The following is a 21,551-nucleotide window of genomic DNA, read 5'->3' on the forward strand; positions in this document are numbered from 1 at the left end:
GTAAATCTTTGGCCCTGTGTGTGTGTGTGTGTGTGTGTGTGTGGTCATGGCTTTGTAAACTGGATCAGCAATAATGTTAATAATCATCCCATTCATTTGAACATCGCCCAAAGGTCAACGACCAAGCTAATGTACTGCTGAGTACACACACACACACACAGACACACAAACAGAGGGGAGGGGTGGGAAGACCACTGTCAGCTCCAGGAACTCCACTCATTCACAAAAACAAGCCCATCACTTAGCTACGTGGCCTCTCTACTGATGCCAATAGGCAGGCACTTAACCTGTGTCCTGTCCTTCCACTGGCTGACAGACCATGAAGACTTCCACTGCAAGAGGAAAAAAAAGATTGTTGACCTGAATTCTTAACCCTGGAGTGAAAGATTAAAAGTGGTTGTGAAAGACGTGTTTCTGCTGTTTGCATGAACAAGCTCAACTACATACAGGAGACTGTGACTCAGTGTTTCTAAGACTTTCAGAAAGATGAGTTCTGACTTCTGGAAAACTGAAGAATGCAGCTATATCGTGGCCAAATAAATGATTTCTCCCCATCATATTCAACAAAATACATCTAAATTGAATAAAGTTGTCTCAAACGGCATTCAGATTAAAGGTTGCATACTAGTCGCGAAACTCGAAGAAAATGTGTTCTGTTTCATATATTTCATATATAGCCTATTACTACAGGGGGCGACAAATCTTTCCATTTTCGACTTCCCGGTTGGGAAATTCAAAACACAACGGATCGTATAATCTCCCGTCCTGCACCACGACTGGAACTATCTTTGACGGTTATTACTGAATAATTAAACAAAAATTAAATAAAAATCACAGGAGCCATTTTGTGCAAAATTAACCACATATATTGATTAGTCTATCATACACGCATAATATACATGTTGTAAAAAATTATAATTCAACTGTTGGAATTTATATTTATTTTTTTCCCTCTGCCTCGTGTCACCAGTGTTAGTAGAGCCGCTGAGGCGAGGCATTGGCGCCATTTTCAAACTTTTCCTTGACAGAGAATGAGAGCCTGGGTTAAAAAACATTTTTTTGTGAATTCATTTGCCATTTTTCTAAAGCATTTATACAAGGAATATTTTCGAAAAGATTTGTATTCTTCATGACGCAAGGATATTTTACTCAAGGTAAGCATTTTAACGTGTAACTGGATGTCTTAACAGTTTTACCAGTGTTTTGACAAATTTCATTATGTTCTGAATGCATACTTGGTAGCTATAGTTAGCTTGCAAGCAAAATGCCATCAAGCTTTAACTTTATATTTTATTCATTTGAACCTTTACCATTTTTTGCTGTTGAACCACGTCTCATAATGAGTTTTCCAAGTCGACCAGCTAACTTTATTTTAAGTACCGGTGTATGATAGGAATAGTACAATTCCAGTAATGCAACCCTCCTTTGATGGGATCTGGAAATAGCTAGCTAACTGGTCCTCAACCTAGCTACCTAGAGAAATACAATGATTAGAAAGACGTGGACTGAAACTGAACTTGCGTTCAAACCAGCAACATTTACAGCAGGAATGTAGCGCAGCGTGGTGGTATACGTTGTATCACAGAAAAGACGGGGGGAATTGTTTAATTTCGCTGCACAAAAGGGCTGTACCCGACACTCCCCCGTGTGAGTTATCGGCTGGTCTGCCGTAACACTGCAGCCCTCCCTAAAATTGCTTGTGCGACCCCCTCAAGCTTCCACCCCACCCCCAGTATTCTAACTCGACGAAAATTAGTCTTATTTTGTAAAACATAGGCATTTACTTGGATGCAACCGGATAGCTGTTGAATACTTCAGACCTAATTTAACGTTCTGTATTGATGTGAAACTCACATTTTCAAATACAAAGACGGAATAGCGTTGATGAACGAGTAGTGTTCTGAGTCAGCATTTTTTGCTTGCCCAACCCCCTTTACCATAGTTGTTGAATGCCAACTATCTTATAGTTGGGGGGAAAATTATCAAGTAACTTGGCTAGCCAGCCCATCTTTATATTTAAAGTGTTTCTAACGACTATATAAAAATCCATGCTTCAATGTCAAGGTTAGTTTGAAAAAATAATGTAAAATAATAGGCTACAGGTAATGCGCACCAAACAATGTAATGTGCGTAACATATTTCCTTCTTGCCATTTACTGTAATGTTAGCCTACAGTTTTGTACTTTAAAAAGGTACATTCTAACGTATTTTCCCAAATGGCTGCCCTTAAGTTGTACTGGCCATGTTGATGATTGTCTCGCTGCTGTCGACGATTGCCGCCTTTGTGTTAGTTAAGTCGTTTAATCCTGTCAAATCGATATCCAGTCTCAACATGTCTCATCGTTTTGTATTCCACACATCCTAAGAGAATGTCAAAATAACACAATTTGTTGCTAAACGTGGCCTTTCTCTATCTTTAAGACACTTTATTAAATTCACACATTCAGAGATGTAAAAGTCTTAATTGTAGACTGGACAAACGTCTACATGCATTTGTAACACTGACAAATACAAAAGAAAAAGACATTGAAATACAAAAACGGCTGCGTAGAATCGACTAGGTGTGCCATTCATATCTGCGTCATCGTTGCCACGTACTTGCTAGGGTTACTGTACTGTGACTTATCACAAGTCCACCATGTCCCATTTTATTCACACTCATAGTGCTTGAGATCCACGTTTTTCGTTGTGTGAAAGACACTTATAGTTGTAACTGCAAGCCGTTAAGATACGTTAGAAGTAGAAAGAACAGTATTCTTTTGTAAGCCACCCTATGTTCATTTGAATGTTCAACCAGCTTGAGAAAAGCGCAACATCAGCGTTTGAGCAGGCTGATCGCTCAGGGATGATATTAATACATGCAGTGTATTACCACTGAACATAATGCTAAATGAATTGCAGATTCCCAGCTCCCAGTTTTAGAAGCAGAACAGCAAGGTCTTCACGTATCTATCTCTGTAGAGTTTACGCCTTCAGATTAATTTACCATTGTTTAGTTTTTGGTGGTGTTTCTGTGTGTGTCTAATATGCTGGTTTTATTTCACGTCTACCCTCTCACAAACAGACCTAAAGATAATTCCCTCCAATATCAGCCTTCAGAAATATTTCTAGTAAGCTTTGGTAAAGAAAAGGACAGGTGTTCTGGAAGAATAAAGAACACAAATAAATGTGCACAGACAGTTCCATTATTCTATTCGGTGTTCTATCTAGGCAGAATGAGGGAGACATTGGATCTGAATGTGATTTCAAGAGACCTGTGATCTTTGACTGGTTTCACAAAGTGCTTTCCTGTTCCACAGTAGCAACTTCGACAGGAGTCCCAACCTCATGGACAAATCATAATTTAAAATACACTAGATAACTGTATGTGTCATTCGATGGATCACAGACAGGCAAGCTTCTGGGCTTTATTCCAGAGGGAATATCTGCAATGTGTACCAACACAGATGTGTCCTGGGGTTAATATTTAACCTTATCTGCCGGCTTAAGCAAACCACCGAAATGCTCTAGAATATAAACATCCCCTGTAATTGAAATGATTGAATTCAAGTTAAACTCAGACGATTAGAAGGGAACAAATATTTTTTTAATTTTCTTCACTTGAAGACTGTAACCGTGTCACTAGCAGCTCTCTTGTAATCTAAATTATGCTCTTTACCCGAGAGAATTATGCTCCTTACCCAAAATATGTGACTTGCCATGCCAACCCTAATGGTGTGTGACTTTGTCGAGGCAGAATATTGTGATTGTGGTTGTAATCCAAACACACATATTTACGATTCTAGAACTGCGGCCTTTGTCTCTCCACATTTTCTTTATGTGTGTGTGTGTGCTCTCATGATGAGCGTGTGCACGTGTGTGTAAGTGCGCGCACGCGTGTGTGTGTGCGAGAGAGAGAACTGGTTTAGGCCTCTGTGTCCTTTGGGTAAAGCTATCTGTGGCTTCGACACAGTACATTCAGCACTCCCCAGTCCTGTATTCCGCCCCCTTCTGTGCGGTGTCTAATTATTTTACTACATCTTCTTAAGTTATTTATATTACAGTTCTGGAGATTGATAACTTTAAGTGGGGGGGGTAAGTCCCGATAGACAATATTTAATCGTTTTCTTGCCATCTGTTATTATTTATCACCTTTTTTTTCGACGCGCCAGTTTGTGCTTGTTGTTTTTCTGTTGCTCAGTGCAGAAAGAACAGAGGGAGAAGAAGAAGTCTTGTATTTCTGTGTTTCTTTATTTAGTTTGTTCTAATCTAGTAGGCTTCTCTCTCCACTGTCGGTTTGCGGTGCGGTGTGGTGTGAGGACTCATCTAGACAGAACTGCACAGAAGAAAAAAGAAAAAAAAAACTCACAAAGGACACTTATTTATTATTTTCGTATATCCCTTCTCCTTTTCTACAGTCTAGTCTGTTCTCTTTCTTTCTTTAATTTATATTTAAAAAAAAGAAACTCCCGCTTCCTCTCTCTTTCGCTCTCCCCCTCTCTCTTTCTCTCTCCCCCCTCTCTCTTTCTCTCTCCCCCCTCTCTCATTTCTCTGTCTCTTTCTTTCTGCTGGCTGGCTGAGACTCTTGGCACGGATTCAAGTCAGCAAGCAAGAGGAGGCTGCCTGAACACAGGTTCGTTCCAGACAAACGCTAGCCCCCAGAAAATAAATTTTTTGACCCCCAAGGGTATAAGCGACCGGCCCCAAATTTCACACCACCCTCAACCAAGGCCCAGTGGAGCCCATTATTTTTTTTCAGATTTTTCGGGGCTTCCGAAAATGTTCATTTTTATTGTAGAAAGTGATGGCCAGGGAAAAAGGCTACAGCCTTTTGCTTTTTATGCCTACCAAGTTCCCCAGTCACTCTCACTAGCTACTGCATAGCCGAGGCTGCACACTGAACAAGACTGGGGTCTGAAGGTGAGACTAGAGAGTGTGGGTAACTATGAGAGGTTGTGGGGGTTATTATGGGATAGCAAGTGGAGGACCAAATGGGTTTTGTGACATATTTTGGGACAGAAACCAAACTGCCCTCCTTGCCTATTAAAAGGCCCCCACCAGCTTTCCTAATGGCTGATTTTTCTTCCTATTTACTTCTTCTGAAACATGCCTGGGGATGCCCATTGATGTTTTTGTGTTTAGTATTTATGATCGTTTTATTTTATATTTATTTCAGGGTTTGGTGACACTGACCTGTGTACTATTTTAGTAGTGTTCTGTTGAGTTAGAGCAAAGTTTTTTTGAATGATGGGTGTGGAGAGGTGGAAGGCAGGGTCAAAGACTAGACAAGACTTAAAAAAAGAAAAGAAAAAGGTTTTTTTTAGGGGCATCCCTTTTACGAGACCAGCACTTAAGACGTGCATTTGAGTTGATGAATTAGAGAGCTGTGATTGGTTGGTTTTATTGATTGTTCATAATATTTTACTTTTTATTTTCATAATTGGGCTAATTTTCTAACAGACCCCCCCCCCCACCCCCCTCTGTCTTCTTCTGTCCTTTCTGTAATAATACTATCAGAGCCTGGAGGAGTGGAGGTAAGGAAGCTGTCTTCTTCGTTTGTTCTTCATATATAAAATGGCCCCTGATGTGACTAGGTAGACAAGCCCGGGCCAGTTGAAGAGAAAAAGAGCTTTTCTTGCAACTCTTCGTCTCGTTTTCCTTCCTTCCGTCTCTCTCTCCTTCTCTCGCCCTCACCCTCTCTGCCACTTTTCCAACCCTATTCTCTCTCTCGTTTCCTCTCTCTCTTTCTCTCTCGCCCTCACTCTCTCTGCCCCCCTTTTCAGCCCTTCTCTCTCACTCGCGCACGCTTTCTCTCTCCCTCTCTCCACTCTTTTTCAACGAGGCAGAAAATTAGAGACTCCTTTCATCAAAATGTTACTGCTTCAATGCTGACGAGATCTACCCGTTCAAAATGCTTTGTTAATATTTCTAATAATGTGACCCCCACTTTAGTGTGTGTGTGTGTGAGAGTATGTGTTGTACAGTGAAGTGAGTTATCATCTTTCCTACGTAGCTAGGTCTGCAGATGACAGTTGTGTTGTTCTAGACACTCCTCAATGTGCTTCCTTTGATGTTGATTAGCCTAAATGTTCGGTCACATTTTAATCGGGAGAAAGTCGATTATCCATCCGCCTTTTTCTTTCAGCAGCTTCATTTGTTCCCACTGTAATCAGGAAAATGTCTCATGTTGAACATAATTAGATAAATTCACATTTGTGTTATTTTAAGTGTGGCGATTTAAAAAGTATGATTTTTTTGATGCTCTTTTTAAAAATGTAATCCTAATTTCTGTGTAATCCAGCGTTTATGAAAAGTAAAAGTTTTAAGCACACCACATTAGGCGTGGTGTGACTGTCTGCCTGCCCTGCCTCCCCTCCCTCCCCCACAGAAGTGTTTTTCATTGGGTGGGGATCAAAAAAGATATTCATTTGTTAAATATTTACTAAAGATGTGTATAATTTTTTTTTTAGATAAATATATATATAACACTGTATATTCTATTAGTTAGGACTGTCATGAACTGTCGATTTCCTGGTTTCATAGGCCTTGTGTTTCAAGATGCTTCTAGAATACCGTTTAAGGGTTCTAGAATATTCTTTGAAGAGTTTAGAAGCCTAACAATGCCCCAAACTGATGACCCTTCCTTCTTCTCCCACCTGTTAGAAAGATCACCTCTCAGATGCTTCACGTGTGCTGATGAAACTAGGTACCTCGTGTCTGTAGCCGTGTGTGTGTGTGTGTGCAGCAGAGTTCAACTTCAAGGGTCATACCAGTCATGTGCTACGACTGCAAACCGCCGTCCCTCTCCTCCACCCCCCCCCCCCCTTTTCATAATTCACCACTCCTACAGAAGGCCTCACCTCTCTCTCTCTTTTTTAATTGCCTTCCTCCTGATGTTTTAGGGGGGTGTGTCTGATCCCAGGCGCATCACTACCTGTTCATGTCAAGGTCAAGTGACTGTCAAAGCCCTCTGCAGTCTCTCTCTCTCTCCCCTCACTCTATCACTGTCTTTTCTAACACACACAACCATGTACGAAGTGTGATAATCTTGTCTTGAAGAGACGTAACGATGCTGCTTCTCTACTTCTATTTTGCAATGTTTTTAGTCTGGGGTTGTTTTGAGTCAACTTAACATGAACACCAATTCACAAACGGGAAAAAATTAAACACCACGAAAAACGACAGTATGCTTGATGATACCCACGCTTCACTGTTAGAATTTGACTGGTGATCTACAAGGGCTTTTAACCTCATATTCCTGAATGTCGTATTTTGGCTCATTTCCAGTTATTTAGTTGTTTGTTGGGCTGCTTGCCTTTAGCTTGTCCTTATTTATTGTCTTGTTTTGCTTTTTAAAATGTGGTTGGTCTGACCTATTGTAGTTTAATGTAGTCCTCATGTCTAGTTTACACTGACTTGGGTTTATGACCAAGGCAATATGTTGTTGTTTTATTGTTTTAGCAGTGGGCATAATTACAAGTATCGAGTTAATTGCATTCGTTTCAACACGTTGTCTCTCGATGTGTGTGTTTGGCAGCCTAGTATGTTGTGCTTTCAGTGTTTATTGAGAAAGACATGTTTGACAGAACAGTTAGGCTAAGAGTCAGTGGCTGTGGCCTTTTTTTTGTGTTTTTTATTTTTTATGTCATGGACTTGTATCAATTTATTTGTTCTTTCAAGGATTTTATTAAAGTGCAACTGGTCTCTGTTATTAGGGTTAGTGTCTGTGTGTGTGGGAGCTTACTGTATTTCTGGTTGGCTCGTCAAGTTTAAACTACAAACAAGAGTTAAAAAGGAACTGTTTAGGGTTTAGGAATACTGTAAATATAGGTCTGTATAATTTGAATGAATTAATATTTTTTTAAATTAATTTTTTTTAAGGACAGCATTTTGAACATTCTGATGAAGAAAAAATGATGTAAATGGCTGTAATCACCAGGTGTGGTTTACAGTAGGTCCTATTCGTCTGCCATTTTGTTCCCTTGGCTATCGTCCATTTTGTGTGTCATCTCTATAATAATTTAAAGTTTATAAAAATAGTTATTTAGTGTTTTAAAATATGAGCATGATCAAATTACATCCAGTGCCATCATGGCCTTGTTTTGTAAAATAAATGGCCTTTTATTTAATTATTTATCCTTTTTTTTCCCTTTTTTTTCTGTTATTTGATTATGAAGCTGAAAACCAGGTTTAAATATACACCTACTGCATCTGTGTTAATGAATTACTAGGCCACACTCCATGCAGACATTTCTAGAAGCATCGTCACTCGTGTGTGAAAATAACATTATCACATTAGCCTACATTTTGTGGTTTAGTCTGAGCCAGCTCTGCATACAGCTCAGGCTTTGAAAGATGACTTTATATCAGTTTTATTTTAAAAATTCACTGCTGTTCCTAAATATTGTTTCATCATTTTGTCTCCACAGTCCAGTGTCTACCTGACCACCATGGAGAGGTTTTCCCCAGGATCCCCCTCCATCCGTCACACAGCCACTCACACACACCCCCTATCCAGGAACCCCTTTAGCAGCATATCATGTTTTGAAGGTATCTCAAAAGCGACTTCAAATCATTATGTGCTGCCACTGGGAGGCTTCGGAATCCCCACGTCTATCAGAACAAAACAATTGAATTCCGATTCTAAACCCGTGTTCCGAAACGGCGTTCTATGGAACCCTGGTATGGTTCCGTCAGTGTGCCTGGCATTAGCAGCACATCATTACTGGTACTGGTCTCTAGACTGCCAGTAAAGACTGTGCTGCTCCAGTCAGACCCACAGGGTCATCATCATTGAACCAGCAGTAAGGTATCTGGACAGGGTTTTTGGTGCATATGGATGTTCATTGTGCAAGAATTAAGGATAATTTATCATAGTTTTTGGTATTTCATAGCAGGGATTCTAATGGTAGTTAACAATTATACTTTCCATCGATTATAACCTAATAATGCACTTGGAAAATATAAAACCTCATTGAGAACATCCATTTTCTTGTTAAACGCTATAGAACTGTTTTAATATTTAACAGCAGTATAACTACTGTGTTTTAGAATAACTTTGATCTTGCTGCAGTGAAACTTCGGATGGAGCAAGTAATTGACCCTGCTGCATTGTAATAAAGTGTTGAACTGATAAACTGTTGTATCGTCATCACACTTCAGATATATAAACCCTGTGCTGTAATATCGGTTAATATTCAGTTTTTCATATTTTGGAGAGGCTTGTGAAAGAGATGTTCCCAGCTCAGACATGACTTCTGTCGGCTTCGCTGCTTAGTCAGGGCCAAAAGCATTGGCAGTGACATTTTGTGTTTCTCAAAGTTTGCATCTTCGGTTGTTGTGGTGTTGATTTACATTGTTTTTTTAGATTATTCTGCAGAGTGATCAGATGCATTTTAAATAAAAGCTTAATTGGCAAAAATAAATAAAAACTCCCATGTGTCACTGTATGGGGCCCTGGCTCAAAACGGCCAGCTAACATCATTTCACTAAGTCATATCATTTGCTCTTCGGAAAGTGTGAATGAGTACTAGTAAGGTGAACTCATCATCATTCCGATTGGATAATCAGAGCACACTGATTTGCTATAAAAGGTGACTGTGCATATACTGACCTAACTTGACCATTAAAAGCCTTTAAAACTTATGAAATGTTTATCATTGTTTTCCAGTATACCATAGAATCACTTATTCTTTTTTTTGTACAAATACTAATGCGGCAATCTTTGCAAAACTCAATTGGCAGTATTGGCCTCGACCGTGAATAACCTCTGCAGTGCCGTTCCATCACAAAGGTAAACGACTTCCGCTGGACACCAGAGTGAAGCGGCAACATGAAACTGACATACTTGAAGAAAACAACCTCCAAAAAAATGGTTAAATACAAAATCGAGTTTATTCAAGATAATTCAGTCACATGCTGATCACGTGACCAATTTCTACCCAGAAACTACAACGCAAAGACTCCTTGTGCTCTGATAAACTAGGAGTGTTCTTGTTCATCAGGAGTGAATATTTATGTGTCCCCCATCTTAGGTCCTACAGCTGTTTCTTAAAAACAAAATGGTGACACAGATCTAAACAATCATCTAACCCTTGACCTTTCCTACAATACGATAGTGATGACCTCTCTTCTTCCTCACCATAGCAACGGGTAGCAAACAACTAACAAGTACATGATTTTACCATTTATACAATTTTGATTTGTATGCACTGATGAGGGAAAAAATTAAAATAAATCTCCAATAGTGTTAAATATTGTTATTGGGATTGAATAGATCAGTGTGTGTGGGGGGGGGGGGGGGGGGGGTTGAGAAGATAGGACAGGAGTATATTGCTATATTGTGTATATCATGAAAACAATATTAAAATGGCAGGAGGTAGGTATGTGTGGGGATAAAAAAAAAAAAATCTGAGTGGGGTAGGTCATGTGATCATGTCTTCTGTCTGCTGAGTGGAATCAGTGAGACATCATCGCTGTTGATCATCGGTGCTCAAGATCAACGTGTTTACGTCGGGTCCGCAGCCATCTGTGACAACGGGGCAAGTCCCTCCTCCTCAGAGGTCAAAGGTCAGCGGGAGAGGAGAGGCAGGTCGCTGGAATTCATGATGAGGCTGGAGTCAAGATTCAGGTTGTCTAGGAGGGGAGGGGGATGGGACAACGTATATTTAAAAATATGGACCTAATACACAAGCACACTTGTTTTAAACCTGAAGTCAGATGCTCTAACCAAAGAGAACAGTGTAAACTAGTGTTGTCACAAAAAACGGTACCCAGTTGGTGCTCAACAACAAAACGGTACAATACCAAAATATCTGAAGTACTGGGTTGCAGTCAGATGCTGACAAGCAGTGTTGCCTCCCAAAAAATACAATCAGAAGATGCTAGTAGTTCTCTGACAAGTCGCTAAATTTAGCGACAAAGTCTTTAAATTGGCAACACTGGACAAGCAGCTAATGCTGCAGGGGCTCAACTAAAAGTGGAAGACAAGAAAAGTGGAAGAGCCACGTATGGAAATACTTTGGGTGTGAGGCAGATGAGAACATCGTCGATCACCAGAAACCAATTAGCTAACATCCCTGTTCATGTGTCCTTTATGGTTTGCAGCAGACTGCAAATGCAATACCCAATACTGGGGCATATGAAAGGAGAGGGCAAACCAGGGTTAACACATTCTTACAGAGGCTTTTAGATGGAGTCAGGTGGCTGAGCGGTTAGGATATTGGGCTAGTAATCAGAAGGTTGCTGGTTCGGTTCCCGGTCGTGCAATATGAAGTTGTGTCCTTGGGCAAGGCACTTCACCCTACTTGCCTTGGGGGAATGTCCCTGTACTTACTGTAAGTCGCTCTGGATAAGAGCGTCTGCTAAATGTAAATGACATAGTTTGTCGATATTTGTGTTTTGGGATTTATATTTATGTTTTGTGCTTGTGGCGCGACCAAAGGTTTAAGAGCCCCATGAAGCGTGTTGAACCCGCTCTTTCTATTTCTTATAAACAATGTTCCAAGTCAAGATTCATATTATGGAGCTCTACATATGATCTCTAAGTCATCTGCTGAGCTCCCTAATGTCTACACTCAGTCCAGTCTCCACACACATTGTTTGCCTTTTGGCCTACATGCATTGTGATTGTATTGATGTTCTGTTGTTGTCATAAGTAGGCTACAGCCTTAGATATTGTAGGTGACTGTTACTGTCAACAAATGAGAGTTGTTCAGAATTTTTTTGGTTGCTTTGGTATCGAAAATGGTATTAAGTACCATGAAATTGCACTGGTATTGGTACCGACTACTGAAATGTTGGTACCATGACAACACTAGTGTCAACACAAAAGCTGACTAAGCTACCTGCATATCTGAACACATGGCAGCGTTGACACCATTATTATTTACGTATGGGACGGGGACACAGGTAAGTGGTGGATTGTTTGACTACAGATCAAGAGCCCCAGGTTCAAAACCCCCCATATAGGATAAAAGCATCTGCTGAACGAATACATTGACGCTGAATCCGACTCTTTCCTCACGTGGGTCCCTGACGTTTCTTACCCTGGTCAAAGTTGATCTTCTTGGCAGAAGACCCCTCCCCCAGCCCCTCAATGTCCACCAGGTCGCTGTTCACGTCCGAGTCGTTCAGAGCGCTCAGAGTCACGTCTGGGAAAGACGGGGACAGAGAATGGTCATGGTAGTTGGTGTGTGTGTGTGTGTGGGGGTAAAACCGATAATGGTAGTGATGTGGACTCTAAGTGCCAACAACAAGCTAATTTATCTTTATAGAAAGTAATGCTTAATAAAACTGTACATGTACAGACTTGTCCTAACAGTGTCCAATATCACACACCTAACTGTAACTTCACTCCATCCACACCTCCCACACACACACACTCACGTAACAACCCCCCCCCCCCCCCCACACACACACACACACACACACACACACACAACAACCCCCACACACACAACAACCCCCCCACACACACACACTCACGTAACAACCCCCCCACACACACACACACACACACACAACAACCCACACACACACAACAACCCCCACACACACAACAACCCCCACACACACAACAACCCCCCCACACACAACAACCCCCACACACACAACAACCCCCCCACACACAACAACCCCCCCACACACAACAACCCCCACACACACAACAACCCCCCCACACACAACAACCCCCCCCACACACAACAACCCCCACACACACAACAACCCCCCCACACACAACAACCCCCCCACACACAACAACCCCCCCACACACAACAACCCCCCCACACACAACAACCCCCACACACACAACAACCCCCCCACACACAACAACCCCCCCACACACAACAACCCCCCCACACACAACAACCCCCACACACACAACAACCCCCACACACACAACAACCCCCACACACACAACAACCCCCACACACAACAACCCCCCCACACACAACAACCCCCCCACACACACAACAACCCCCCCACACACAACAACCCCCACACACACAACAACCCCCCCACACACAACAACCCCCCCACACACAACAACCCCCACACACACAACAACCCCCCCACACACAACAACCCCCACACACACAACAACCCCCACACACACAACAACCCCCACACACACAACAACCCCCACACACACAACAACCCCCCCACACACAACAACCCCCACACACACAACAACCCCCACACACACACACTCACGTAACAACCCCCCCCCCCCTCCCCCCACACACACACACACACACACAACAACCCCCACACACACAACAACCCCCCCACACACAACAACCCCCCCACACACAACAACCCCCACACACACAACAACCCCCCCACACACAACAACCCCCACACACACAACAACCCCCCCACACACACACACTCACGTAACAACCCCCCCCCCCCCACACACACACACACACACACACAACAACCCCCCCACACACACACACACACACACACAACAACCCCCACACACACAACAACCCCCCCACACACACAACAACCCCCCCCCCACACACACAACAACCCCCACACACACAACAACCCCCCCACACACACAACAACCCCCCCCCACACACACAACAACCCCCACACACACAACAACCCCCCCACACACACAACAACAACAACCCCCACACACACAACAACCCCCCCACACACACAACAACCCCCCCCCACACACACAACAACCCCCACACACACAACAACCCCCCCACACACACACACACAACAACCCCCCCACACACAACAACCCCCCCACACACAACAACCCCCCCCCCCACACACACACACACACACAACAACCCCCCCACACACAACAACCCCCCCCCCCCCCCACACACACACACACACACACACACACACAACAACCCCCCCACACACACACACCCCTCTCACCTGCCGTCTTCTGTTTCTTCATGGTGGGGTGTCCCTGGGAGGAGGAGCCCTGGAGCCCCGTCGTCACGACGACCTGCCCGGCCTGCGTAGCCATGACAGTTGGCCCCGCGGATGTCACCATGGCGACGGCAGCCTTCTTGGAGTTCTTTCTGGGGGAGTCGGAGGAGAGTGGCACCTTGTTCTCGTACAGCTTCCTCTTGACTGTCGTCTTTATCTGGCCTCTGGGGGGGGAGAGGGGGAGTGTGAAGGTGTGGGGGAGAGGGTGTGTGGGGTGGGGGAGAGGGTGTGTGTGAAGGTGTGTGGGAGAGGGTTTGTGTGAAGGTGTGGGGGTGGGGGGTGAGGGTGTGGGGGAGAGGGTGTGTGTGAAGGTGTGGGGGAGAGGGGGTGGGGGGGAGAGGGTGTGGGGGAGAGGGTGTGTGTGAAGGTGTGGGGGAGAGGGGGCGTGTGAGGGGGTGCAGTAATGAGTGTACAGTCTCACAAATTTGACTTTGAAATAAATCTAATTGTGTGTTTCTGTCAGGCTTCCTCCCTCTCCGGCCATCCGTCTTCTTAAGAAGCCTGGCCTCCTCCTAAAGGCCTGCCTGCCCTCCTCCTACAGGCCTAGCCTCCTCCTACAGGCCTAGCCTCCTCCTAAAGGCCTGCCCTCCTCCTACAGGCCTAGCCTCCTCCTACAGGCCTAGCCTCCTCCTACAGGCCTAGCCTCCTCCTACAGGCCTAGCCTCCTCCTAAAGGCCTGGCCTCCTCCTAAAGGCCTGGCCTCCTCCTACAGGCCTGGCCTCCTCCTACAGGCCTGGCCTCCTCCTACAGGCCTAGCCTCCTCCTAAAGGCCTGCCTGGCCTCCTCCTACAGGCCTGCCCTCCTCCTACAGGCCTGGCCTCCTCCTACAGGCCTAGCCTCCTCCTAAAGGCCTGCCTGGCCTCCTCCTACAGGCCTGCCCTCCTCCTACAGGCCTGGCCTCCTCCTACAGGCCTGGCCTCCTCCTACAGGCCTGGCCTCCTCCTACAGGCCTGCCCTCCTCCTACAGGCCTGGCCTCCTCCTACAGGCCTAGCCTCCTCCTAAAGGCCTGCCTGGCCTCCTCCTACAGGCCTGGCCTCCTCCTACAGGCTTGTGTTTGGGCCTACGCCTGGGAGATGGGTCTAAGTAGGGCTTGTGTCACTGTTTCAACGTAGGGTGAACAGGCCTAGTGAAAGAGTAAGACCAGGTGAAGTCCCCTTTAATAAATAAAAGACGGGCAACAGAGAGAGAGAATATTAAAAGTCTAGAAGGAAACGGACAGACGGCCGGACTGGTGGATACAAGGCCAGACTGGTGGATACAAGGCCAGACTGGTGGATACAAGGCCGGACTGGTGGATACAAGGCCGGACTGGTGGATACAAGGAGGGATGGCGGCATGTTTTCTTACACGGTGCGCTCCTTGAGGACAGAGCTGAGGGCGTTGAGGTCGTCACCGAACCTCACCACTGCCGATCTCAGGTGCTCAATCTCAGTGTCCGTCCACTTAGCTCTGCAAGGAGACACACACACCGCTAGGGCCTGTTCACACACTAGGTCTTTGGCCTAATCCAAATACTAGCCCTAGACCCTTGGGCCCAATCCTAACACTAGACCCAATGAAAATATTAGCCTTAGACCCTTGGGTCCAATCCTAACACAAGTTCTGAACAGCCAAAACTATGTCCAGATACTCCCACGTATTAGGTTTAACTAGGTCGTTTCTGGACTTGGTGGTTTAGGGAGAACAATCAGTGAGACAAGCCCCGACTTGAGGAAACACTGCCTTCAGAATAAGGCAAGCTTGGTGTGTGTGTGTGTCTGAAAGGTATGTGTAGAAGTGTGTGTGTCTTACCCCGCAGGGCTGGAGTCAGCGACAGGGTGTAGCTGCATAGTGAGTTCGCCCAGCTTGGTGAAGGCAGCTCCCGCCGCGGAGAAGATCTCTCCGACCTACCGGCCACCGAGATATAAATAATTAATTTAACAGTCGCGTCATGGGACGTACATGTTAATGCAACGGATACAGGCTTCGTGTTCTAAGCGGTTATGTTTCTATGATGCATAAGTTCACCAAGAGAATAGCGACACCGTGTGGACTATTATGCAAATTAATGGAGGGAGATATGCATTAAAACTTTTTTTTTTTACAAAAACGTTACCAAAAACCTGTTAGTTTTTATCGGACGAATTACTTATTGTTGCTTAATGTACCTTGTTATGGTTTAGCGTTAAGTCTACTAGAATAGAATAACCTAGTTGAGCTGAGTAGCGACAATGTAGCCTATCGTATTTGCCTACATTTACAACCTAGCAGTAGTAGCCTAAGTGATGATGTCGTACAACATTGTAACATTTGCCAAGCATTGCAGCAAAAATCAAACCATACGATAACTCACCTTTGTTGAGGCCGAAGTCATTTTCCCGATTGCTAACTGAGTCAAACTTAAAACGTTACTGTACCGTTAGAAACAAAACACGATTAGCTAGCTAGGTTAACTAGTAGCCTATTCGTGAGGTTTTGTAAGAGAACTACTGTAGGCTAACCTAGCGTAGGCTATCTTGTACTGTCGTGTAATTTCTTCACAATTTCGGAAGCGTCCTGCTAATATTCTTACAAGCAGAATATAAATATTTATATGAACCATCACATTTTTATTGATGGTGGACTTATAACTGGATTAGTGTGTGCTATGATGGTTAATTGTTACACGTAGATAGCTACGAGTTAGCTAGCTACATTCAAACAACGACATCAATGGGCAAACGGAAGTATTGTATGTACGCGCTGATAAATGTGGAGTGCTGATTGGTCCACAGCGAACAAAATATATATTATTATTTTAATTCTACATTATATTGAATCACTGTTTTATGTCGTACCATTAATAATAGTATTGGTGTTGTTAACTGTAACCACGCAAATTACATTTTTGCTTTAGTTTAGTCCAATCGCAATAGCGTAATCTTCTTCCTGTTTCAAGTCACCTGACTAAACTGGTGACTGACCAGACCAGAGAAGTTGAAACTTGGTAGCTGTTTCACGGAAGAAGAGTGTGCCAAAAGTGCCTTTTCCCCACTTTAAATGTTGAGAACTCGGACAACAACGGGAATTTAGATTTCGTTTTTTGACCGAAGTCTTGTTTTCAGACTTGAGATCATGGCCTCTTGTTTATTTTGCGGTCCGAAGCTGGCCGCTTGTGGAATGGTTATCAGCATCTGGGGAGTCGTTATGCTGGTAAGAGTCAGCTAGCCTGCTAGCTATAATTATAAACTAGACATGTATGCCGTATAATCGTGTATTTTTGTGTGGCTAAGCTTAACAATGTCACTAAGGGTTAACCATGCACATTTATATATTCCATTGTCACTTATGTGTGAGCTGTTGAGTTAGGTATGTCACAATCTGTTGAATGCAAACTGCGTCTTGAGTTGCTTATCAGAATGTGCTAAATCAACAACAGACAGAGTAGACCTATCTCAATAGAGCGTAACCATTTAGTAATACCATTTGTTTACCACCTAATAATGAACTGTCTCTCTCCCTTGCCCAGGCGATGTTGGGTATATTTTTCTCCACCCATTCTGCTGTGCTTATCGAGGACGTGCCGCTCAAAGAGGCTGACTTCAAAGATGAGTGAGTTTCCTCAGACGGCTAGCGTTCTAGAACAGAACTTTCAACTTTTGAGAATTTAGATCTCTCAGAACACCCCCTTCCCTGGTTTGTCAGTTCTGTAAGCAGCATCATGCTGAAGGGAATGGCCACTGCGGTGTTAATAATACTGGGATCATTACTAACCCTAACACCCCCCAAAGGCCCTAAGGTTGTTGTGAAGAAAATGTCAGCCGGTCCTAAATTCTGACATCTCCTGTAGAATGACCGTCCAGTGATTTCCAGTCACCCATGTTTGTCATGGGGCACTTTTGACTCATAATGGGGGAAGAGTTCCAGGAATATCACACACACGTGACACACAGAGGGGTGGGGTGGGTGGATAGAAGGGGGTTCTAGTAAGGAGCCTGGTTGAGGAACACTGAAATAACAGATTTTTTTGGGGACAATGTGAACGTTTCCCTTCCTCTCACCTCTCTGTCTCTACCTCTCTCTCCCCCACAGTCAGAACCCCCCTCAGAACATCTACCGCCTCTACAACCAGGTGGGCTATAACTGCTTCATAGCGGCTGGCTTCTACGTGTTGGTGGGTGCCCTGTCTCTATGCCAGGTCAAGCTCAACAGGCGCAAGGAGTACATGGTACACTAACGCCCCCTGCTGGAGGGGAGGAGATACTGCACCACCGTGACACGGGAGAGGAGAGCTTCCTTTGAGCCGAGTCTGAGCGGCAGTTTTGTTGTACGTGTTTGTGTATGTAATGAAAGAATCGGATGAATGAAATAATCTTTACGACAGAAAACAGACTTTCGTTGGTTTAACGTGTGATTCACTGGTGCTCGGTTCTTCTAGAATCTTTCCTGTTCCGTGTGTTCTAGAATGCTTGCCTTGTCTTGAGTGTTCTAGAATGCCGTGTGTTCTAGAACGTGTTCTCTCTGATTCTCTAGTGTGCCTTTTTAGACAGAATGTCCTTTTTCCTTATTGCGTGCCTTTGATTGGACTACAGAAATCAACAAATGTGCCAACCACAACTAACTGTAGTCACATCAGTTCCGTTGATAGTATGGGATTTTGAAAACAAACATTTTAATTAAACATAACCAGCATTGATACTCTTCCGAAATAAAAGTTTTTTTTTAAAGAAAATGGCTTGATTTTTACTACTCATACAGCTGGGAAAACAATGCAAAAAGTGCATTTGCAGTACAGTCATAATAACTTGTATAAAATAAATAGATCAGTATCACATCACAGTGTATTTGTCCCCGTTTAATAGGCTTATATATATATTTGTCTGTGTATTTGTCCCCGTTTTGTCCACAAGCATTGCGTCTCTAGATGGTGATGCTGTTCTCTATGCGGCTGGGCAGCAAGAAGAGGTACGGTAGCTCCGCCCCCTCGTTCTGGCTCAGGATGTGCTTCTCTATGTCTTTAAGTTCCTGTCTGAACTTGTCAATCACCTCCCGGGCCCGCCCCTCCGTGAAATACTCCTCAGTGTATTGGCCCAGAGGAACCTGAGGCAGGAGGCAGGGAACGAGGAAGGGAAATGAGAGAGAGAGAAAGAGAGAGAGAGAGAGAGAGAAGAAAGCAAGTAATATATTAATCTATATGAATTTTGTTCTATCCAATCTCATAAAATATAAAACCATAGAGTTATGAGCATACAGAGGCAGGCTCACACATACAGGAAGAGAGGCTCTTAAAACTGCGTTTTACTAGCAGAATGGATCAGTTATTTGTGTACATTTGTTCACCGCACCCGGTAGCTGCAATGTGACAAGTAATCATCCCGTCCCTTGTCTCTGACCACCGGAACACTGTCCCAACTACGCACCTCTGATCCTTGGATCTTCTGCACAACTCTGCACAACCCTATCTGCATGCACAGGAAATGTCACGTTTTGGTCAAACGGTGGATCTGATCGTGAAAGTCTTCTTACCGCGTCTGGTTGTGCTCGGCCAAGGTGCCATGTGATGGCCATCTCCACACACGATTGGCTGATGTCGGGCAGGGTGTCCATGATCAGCGCCATGGTAACGGCGTCCTTGTCGGTGGGGGCGGGCTGCCTCATGGTGCAGGGGGTGTTGGGCACCCAAGCACACCAGTCGAACTGGGGGGGAGAGGAGCTGTCAGGACAAGTGGGAGCTTTGTGTGTGTGTATATATGAGTGCTTGTGTGTGTGCGTGTGTGTGTGTGTGTGGTACCTGTCCGTTGTTAGTGGCAGCGTGCTGGGTTGTGCTGGTGAAGATGACCACAGACAGCAAGGTGACCAGCTCCTCTCTGGTCTGCAGCACGCCAGGCAGACCTGGGCAGAAGACGACACCAAGACCATCAACCCTCCGATCACACCTTCCACACACACACACACCTTCCAGACAGACACACGCACGTACACACACACCTTCCACGCACACACACCTTCCACACAGACACACAAGTACACACAGACACACACACCTTCCACACAGACACACACGTACACACACACACCTTCCACACAGACACACACGTACACACAGACACACACACCTTCCACACAGACACACACGTACACACAGACACACACACCGTTCGGCTTCTTCTCTTCTTCATGGAGCTACACCCCACAGCTTTCTTCTTCTGTGGTGGACATGGGAGGGAGGAAAGTGACAGTGGCAGGAAGTGAGCTGAGGGGGACTGACCGAACGTGGGGATTTCCCCAAAGCCTTCCTGGACGACTTCTTGGATCCAGTTCTGCAGCTCAGAGTCCTGGAGCACGTCACTGTCCGTCTGGTAGTACACACGCACCATCTCTTCCACAAAACTGACAAGGGAGCGAGAGAGCAGCTTTAGGTGTGTGTGTGTGGGGGGGGTGATCTGGGTGTGTGTGCTGGTGATCTGTGTGTGTGTGTGCTGGTGATCTGTGTGTGTGTGCTGGTGATCTGTGTGTGTGTGTGCTGGTGATCTGTGTGTGTGTGTGCTGGTGATCTGTGTGTGTGTGTTGGTGATCTGTGTGTGTGTGTGTGTGTTGGTGATCTGTGTGTGTGTGTGTGTGTGTGTTGGTGATCTGTGTGTGTGTGTGTGTGTTGGTGATCTGTGTGTGTGTGTGTTGGTGATCTGTGTGTGTGTGTTGGTGATCTGTGTGTGTGTGTTGGTGATCTGTGTGTGTGTGTGCTGGTGATCTGTGTGTGTGTGTTGGTGATCTGTGTGTGTGTGTGTGTGTTGGTGATCTGTGTGTGTGTGTGTGTGTTGGTGATCTGTGTGTGTGTGTGCTGGTGATCTGTGTGTGTGTGCTGGTGATCTGTGTGTGTGTGTTGGTGATCTGTGTGTGTGTGTGTGCACCTGTGGATGGCGTCCCAGAGCAGCATGCTGTGCTCTCTGTAGTGGTAGTCTCTGAGCTGGGTCACCCCGCGCTCCAGGAAGTCTCTGCGGGGCTGCAGGGACTCGTAGGTCAGGACCTGGTACTCTCTCTGGGCCAGCACCAGCAGACCCTCTCCTCCTGTAGACACCACCTGACACACACACACACATTTACACACAAAAATACACACTCTCACACACACACCCTAATCATCAAGAAATGAGAGGCAGTGAAGGGGGAGAGAGAGACTGAGAGAGAGGGGGAGAGAGAGAGAGAGGGAGAGAGACAGAGAGAGAGAGAGGGGGAGAGAGGGGGAGAGAGACAGAGAAAGAGAGAGAGAGAGGGGGAGAGAGAGTGAGAGAGAGAGAGACAGAGAGAGAGGAAGTGCAGCAAGAGAGACTTGAGGAGACTGACCCGTTTGAAGATGCCGTCAGCAGAGATGAGCTGAGTGCGCCCCCTGCAGTTGATCTCCAGAGTGTAGCGCTGGTGGGGGGCCAGGAGCTGGGGGGTGGGGGGGTTGCATCATTGATGAATACTTGATGAGAACTCTACTAAACTCTACTTTACTCTACTCTGTTTTAGGCTTCTCTGTTCTCCTCTCTCCTCTCCTTCGCTGTGTGTGGAAATAAGTTTGGGAAAAAACTTTCTAAAGGTTTGTTTGAAGTTTTGTATTTTTTGGGGGGGGAAGGTTGATTTTCATTTATTTCTGGAAAAAAAC

General features: G+C 44.9%; 3 protein-coding genes across 8 annotated transcripts in view; 1 reads left to right on the forward strand and 2 right to left on the reverse strand.

The window, feature by feature from the left end:
• Window positions 1-9,849: 9,849 nt before the first annotated feature.
• On the reverse strand, window positions 9,850-16,649 carry zgc:92664 (uncharacterized protein LOC436695 homolog). Of its 2 annotated transcripts, XM_062449066.1 has the most exons (6): window positions 16,281-16,649; window positions 15,740-15,834; window positions 15,296-15,397; window positions 13,891-14,111; window positions 12,027-12,131; window positions 9,850-10,614 (listed from the first exon to the last, which is right to left on the reverse strand). In XM_062449066.1, exons 1-6 carry the CDS (start codon window positions 16,299-16,301, stop codon window positions 10,550-10,552), a joined length of 609 nt encoding a protein of 202 aa, XP_062305050.1. In that variant the 5' UTR covers window positions 16,302-16,649; the 3' UTR covers window positions 9,850-10,549. The 2 variants fall into 2 exon arrangements, with proteins under 2 accessions (XP_062305050.1, XP_062305051.1); XM_062449067.1 differs by lacking the exon at window positions 15,296-15,397.
• A 216-nt stretch (window positions 16,650-16,865) lies between these two features.
• LOC134009548 (ribonuclease kappa-A-like) lies at window positions 16,866-18,638 on the forward strand. Its single transcript, XM_062449068.1, has 3 exons — window positions 16,866-17,119; window positions 17,436-17,518; window positions 17,999-18,638. Exons 1-3 carry the CDS (start codon window positions 17,042-17,044, stop codon window positions 18,141-18,143), a joined length of 306 nt encoding a protein of 101 aa, XP_062305052.1. The 5' UTR covers window positions 16,866-17,041; the 3' UTR covers window positions 18,144-18,638.
• alox12 (arachidonate 12-lipoxygenase) overlaps window positions 18,559-21,551 on the reverse strand; it is an 8,916-nt gene continuing 5,923 nt past the window's right edge. For 4 of the 5 annotated variants that reach the window (XM_062449054.1, XM_062449055.1, XM_062449056.1 and 1 more), the window contains exons 10-15: window positions 21,248-21,334; window positions 20,815-20,984; window positions 20,175-20,296; window positions 19,698-19,798; window positions 19,433-19,603; window positions 18,559-19,006 (exon numbers count right to left, since the gene is read on the reverse strand). In XM_062449054.1, coding sequence (XP_062305038.1) covers window positions 18,827-19,006; window positions 19,433-19,603; window positions 19,698-19,798; window positions 20,175-20,296; window positions 20,815-20,984; window positions 21,248-21,334 — 831 coding nt within the window. In that variant the 3' untranslated portion in view covers window positions 18,559-18,826. Of the gene's footprint in view, window positions 19,007-19,432; window positions 19,604-19,697; window positions 19,799-20,061; window positions 20,297-20,814; window positions 20,985-21,247; window positions 21,335-21,551 lie in introns of all 5 variants that reach the window. The other variant, XR_009928245.1, reaches the window with a different exon arrangement.

This window comes from Osmerus eperlanus, chromosome 23 (genome assembly GCF_963692335.1).
Source record: "Osmerus eperlanus chromosome 23, fOsmEpe2.1, whole genome shotgun sequence".
NCBI lineage: Eukaryota > Metazoa > Chordata > Actinopteri > Osmeriformes > Osmeridae > Osmerus > Osmerus eperlanus.

What these genes read in the sequence shown, in the direction of transcription:
- zgc:92664 (XM_062449066.1), bottom strand. Translation starts at nt 16,301, where the DNA reads ATGACTTCGGCCTCAACAAAG. An exon ending in TGACTTCGGCCTCAACAAAG is followed by an intron (nt 15,835 to 16,280) that starts GTGAGTTATCGT and finishes GGTGGCCGGTAG; the next exon opens with GTCGGAGAGATCTTCTCCGC. An exon ending in GAAGATCAACTTTGACCAGG is followed by an intron (nt 10,615 to 12,026) that starts GTAAGAAACGTC and finishes CTCCCCTCCTAG; the next exon opens with ACAACCTGAATCTTGACTCC.
- LOC134009548 (XM_062449068.1), top strand. Translation starts at nt 17,042, where the DNA reads ATGGCCTCTTGTTTATTTTGCGGTCCGAAGCTGGCCGCTTGTGGAATG. An exon ending in TCTGGGGAGTCGTTATGCTG is followed by an intron (nt 17,120 to 17,435) that starts GTAAGAGTCAGC and finishes TCCCTTGCCCAG; the next exon opens with GCGATGTTGGGTATATTTTT. An exon ending in GAGGCTGACTTCAAAGATGA is followed by an intron (nt 17,519 to 17,998) that starts GTGAGTTTCCTC and finishes TCTCCCCCACAG; the next exon opens with TCAGAACCCCCCTCAGAACA.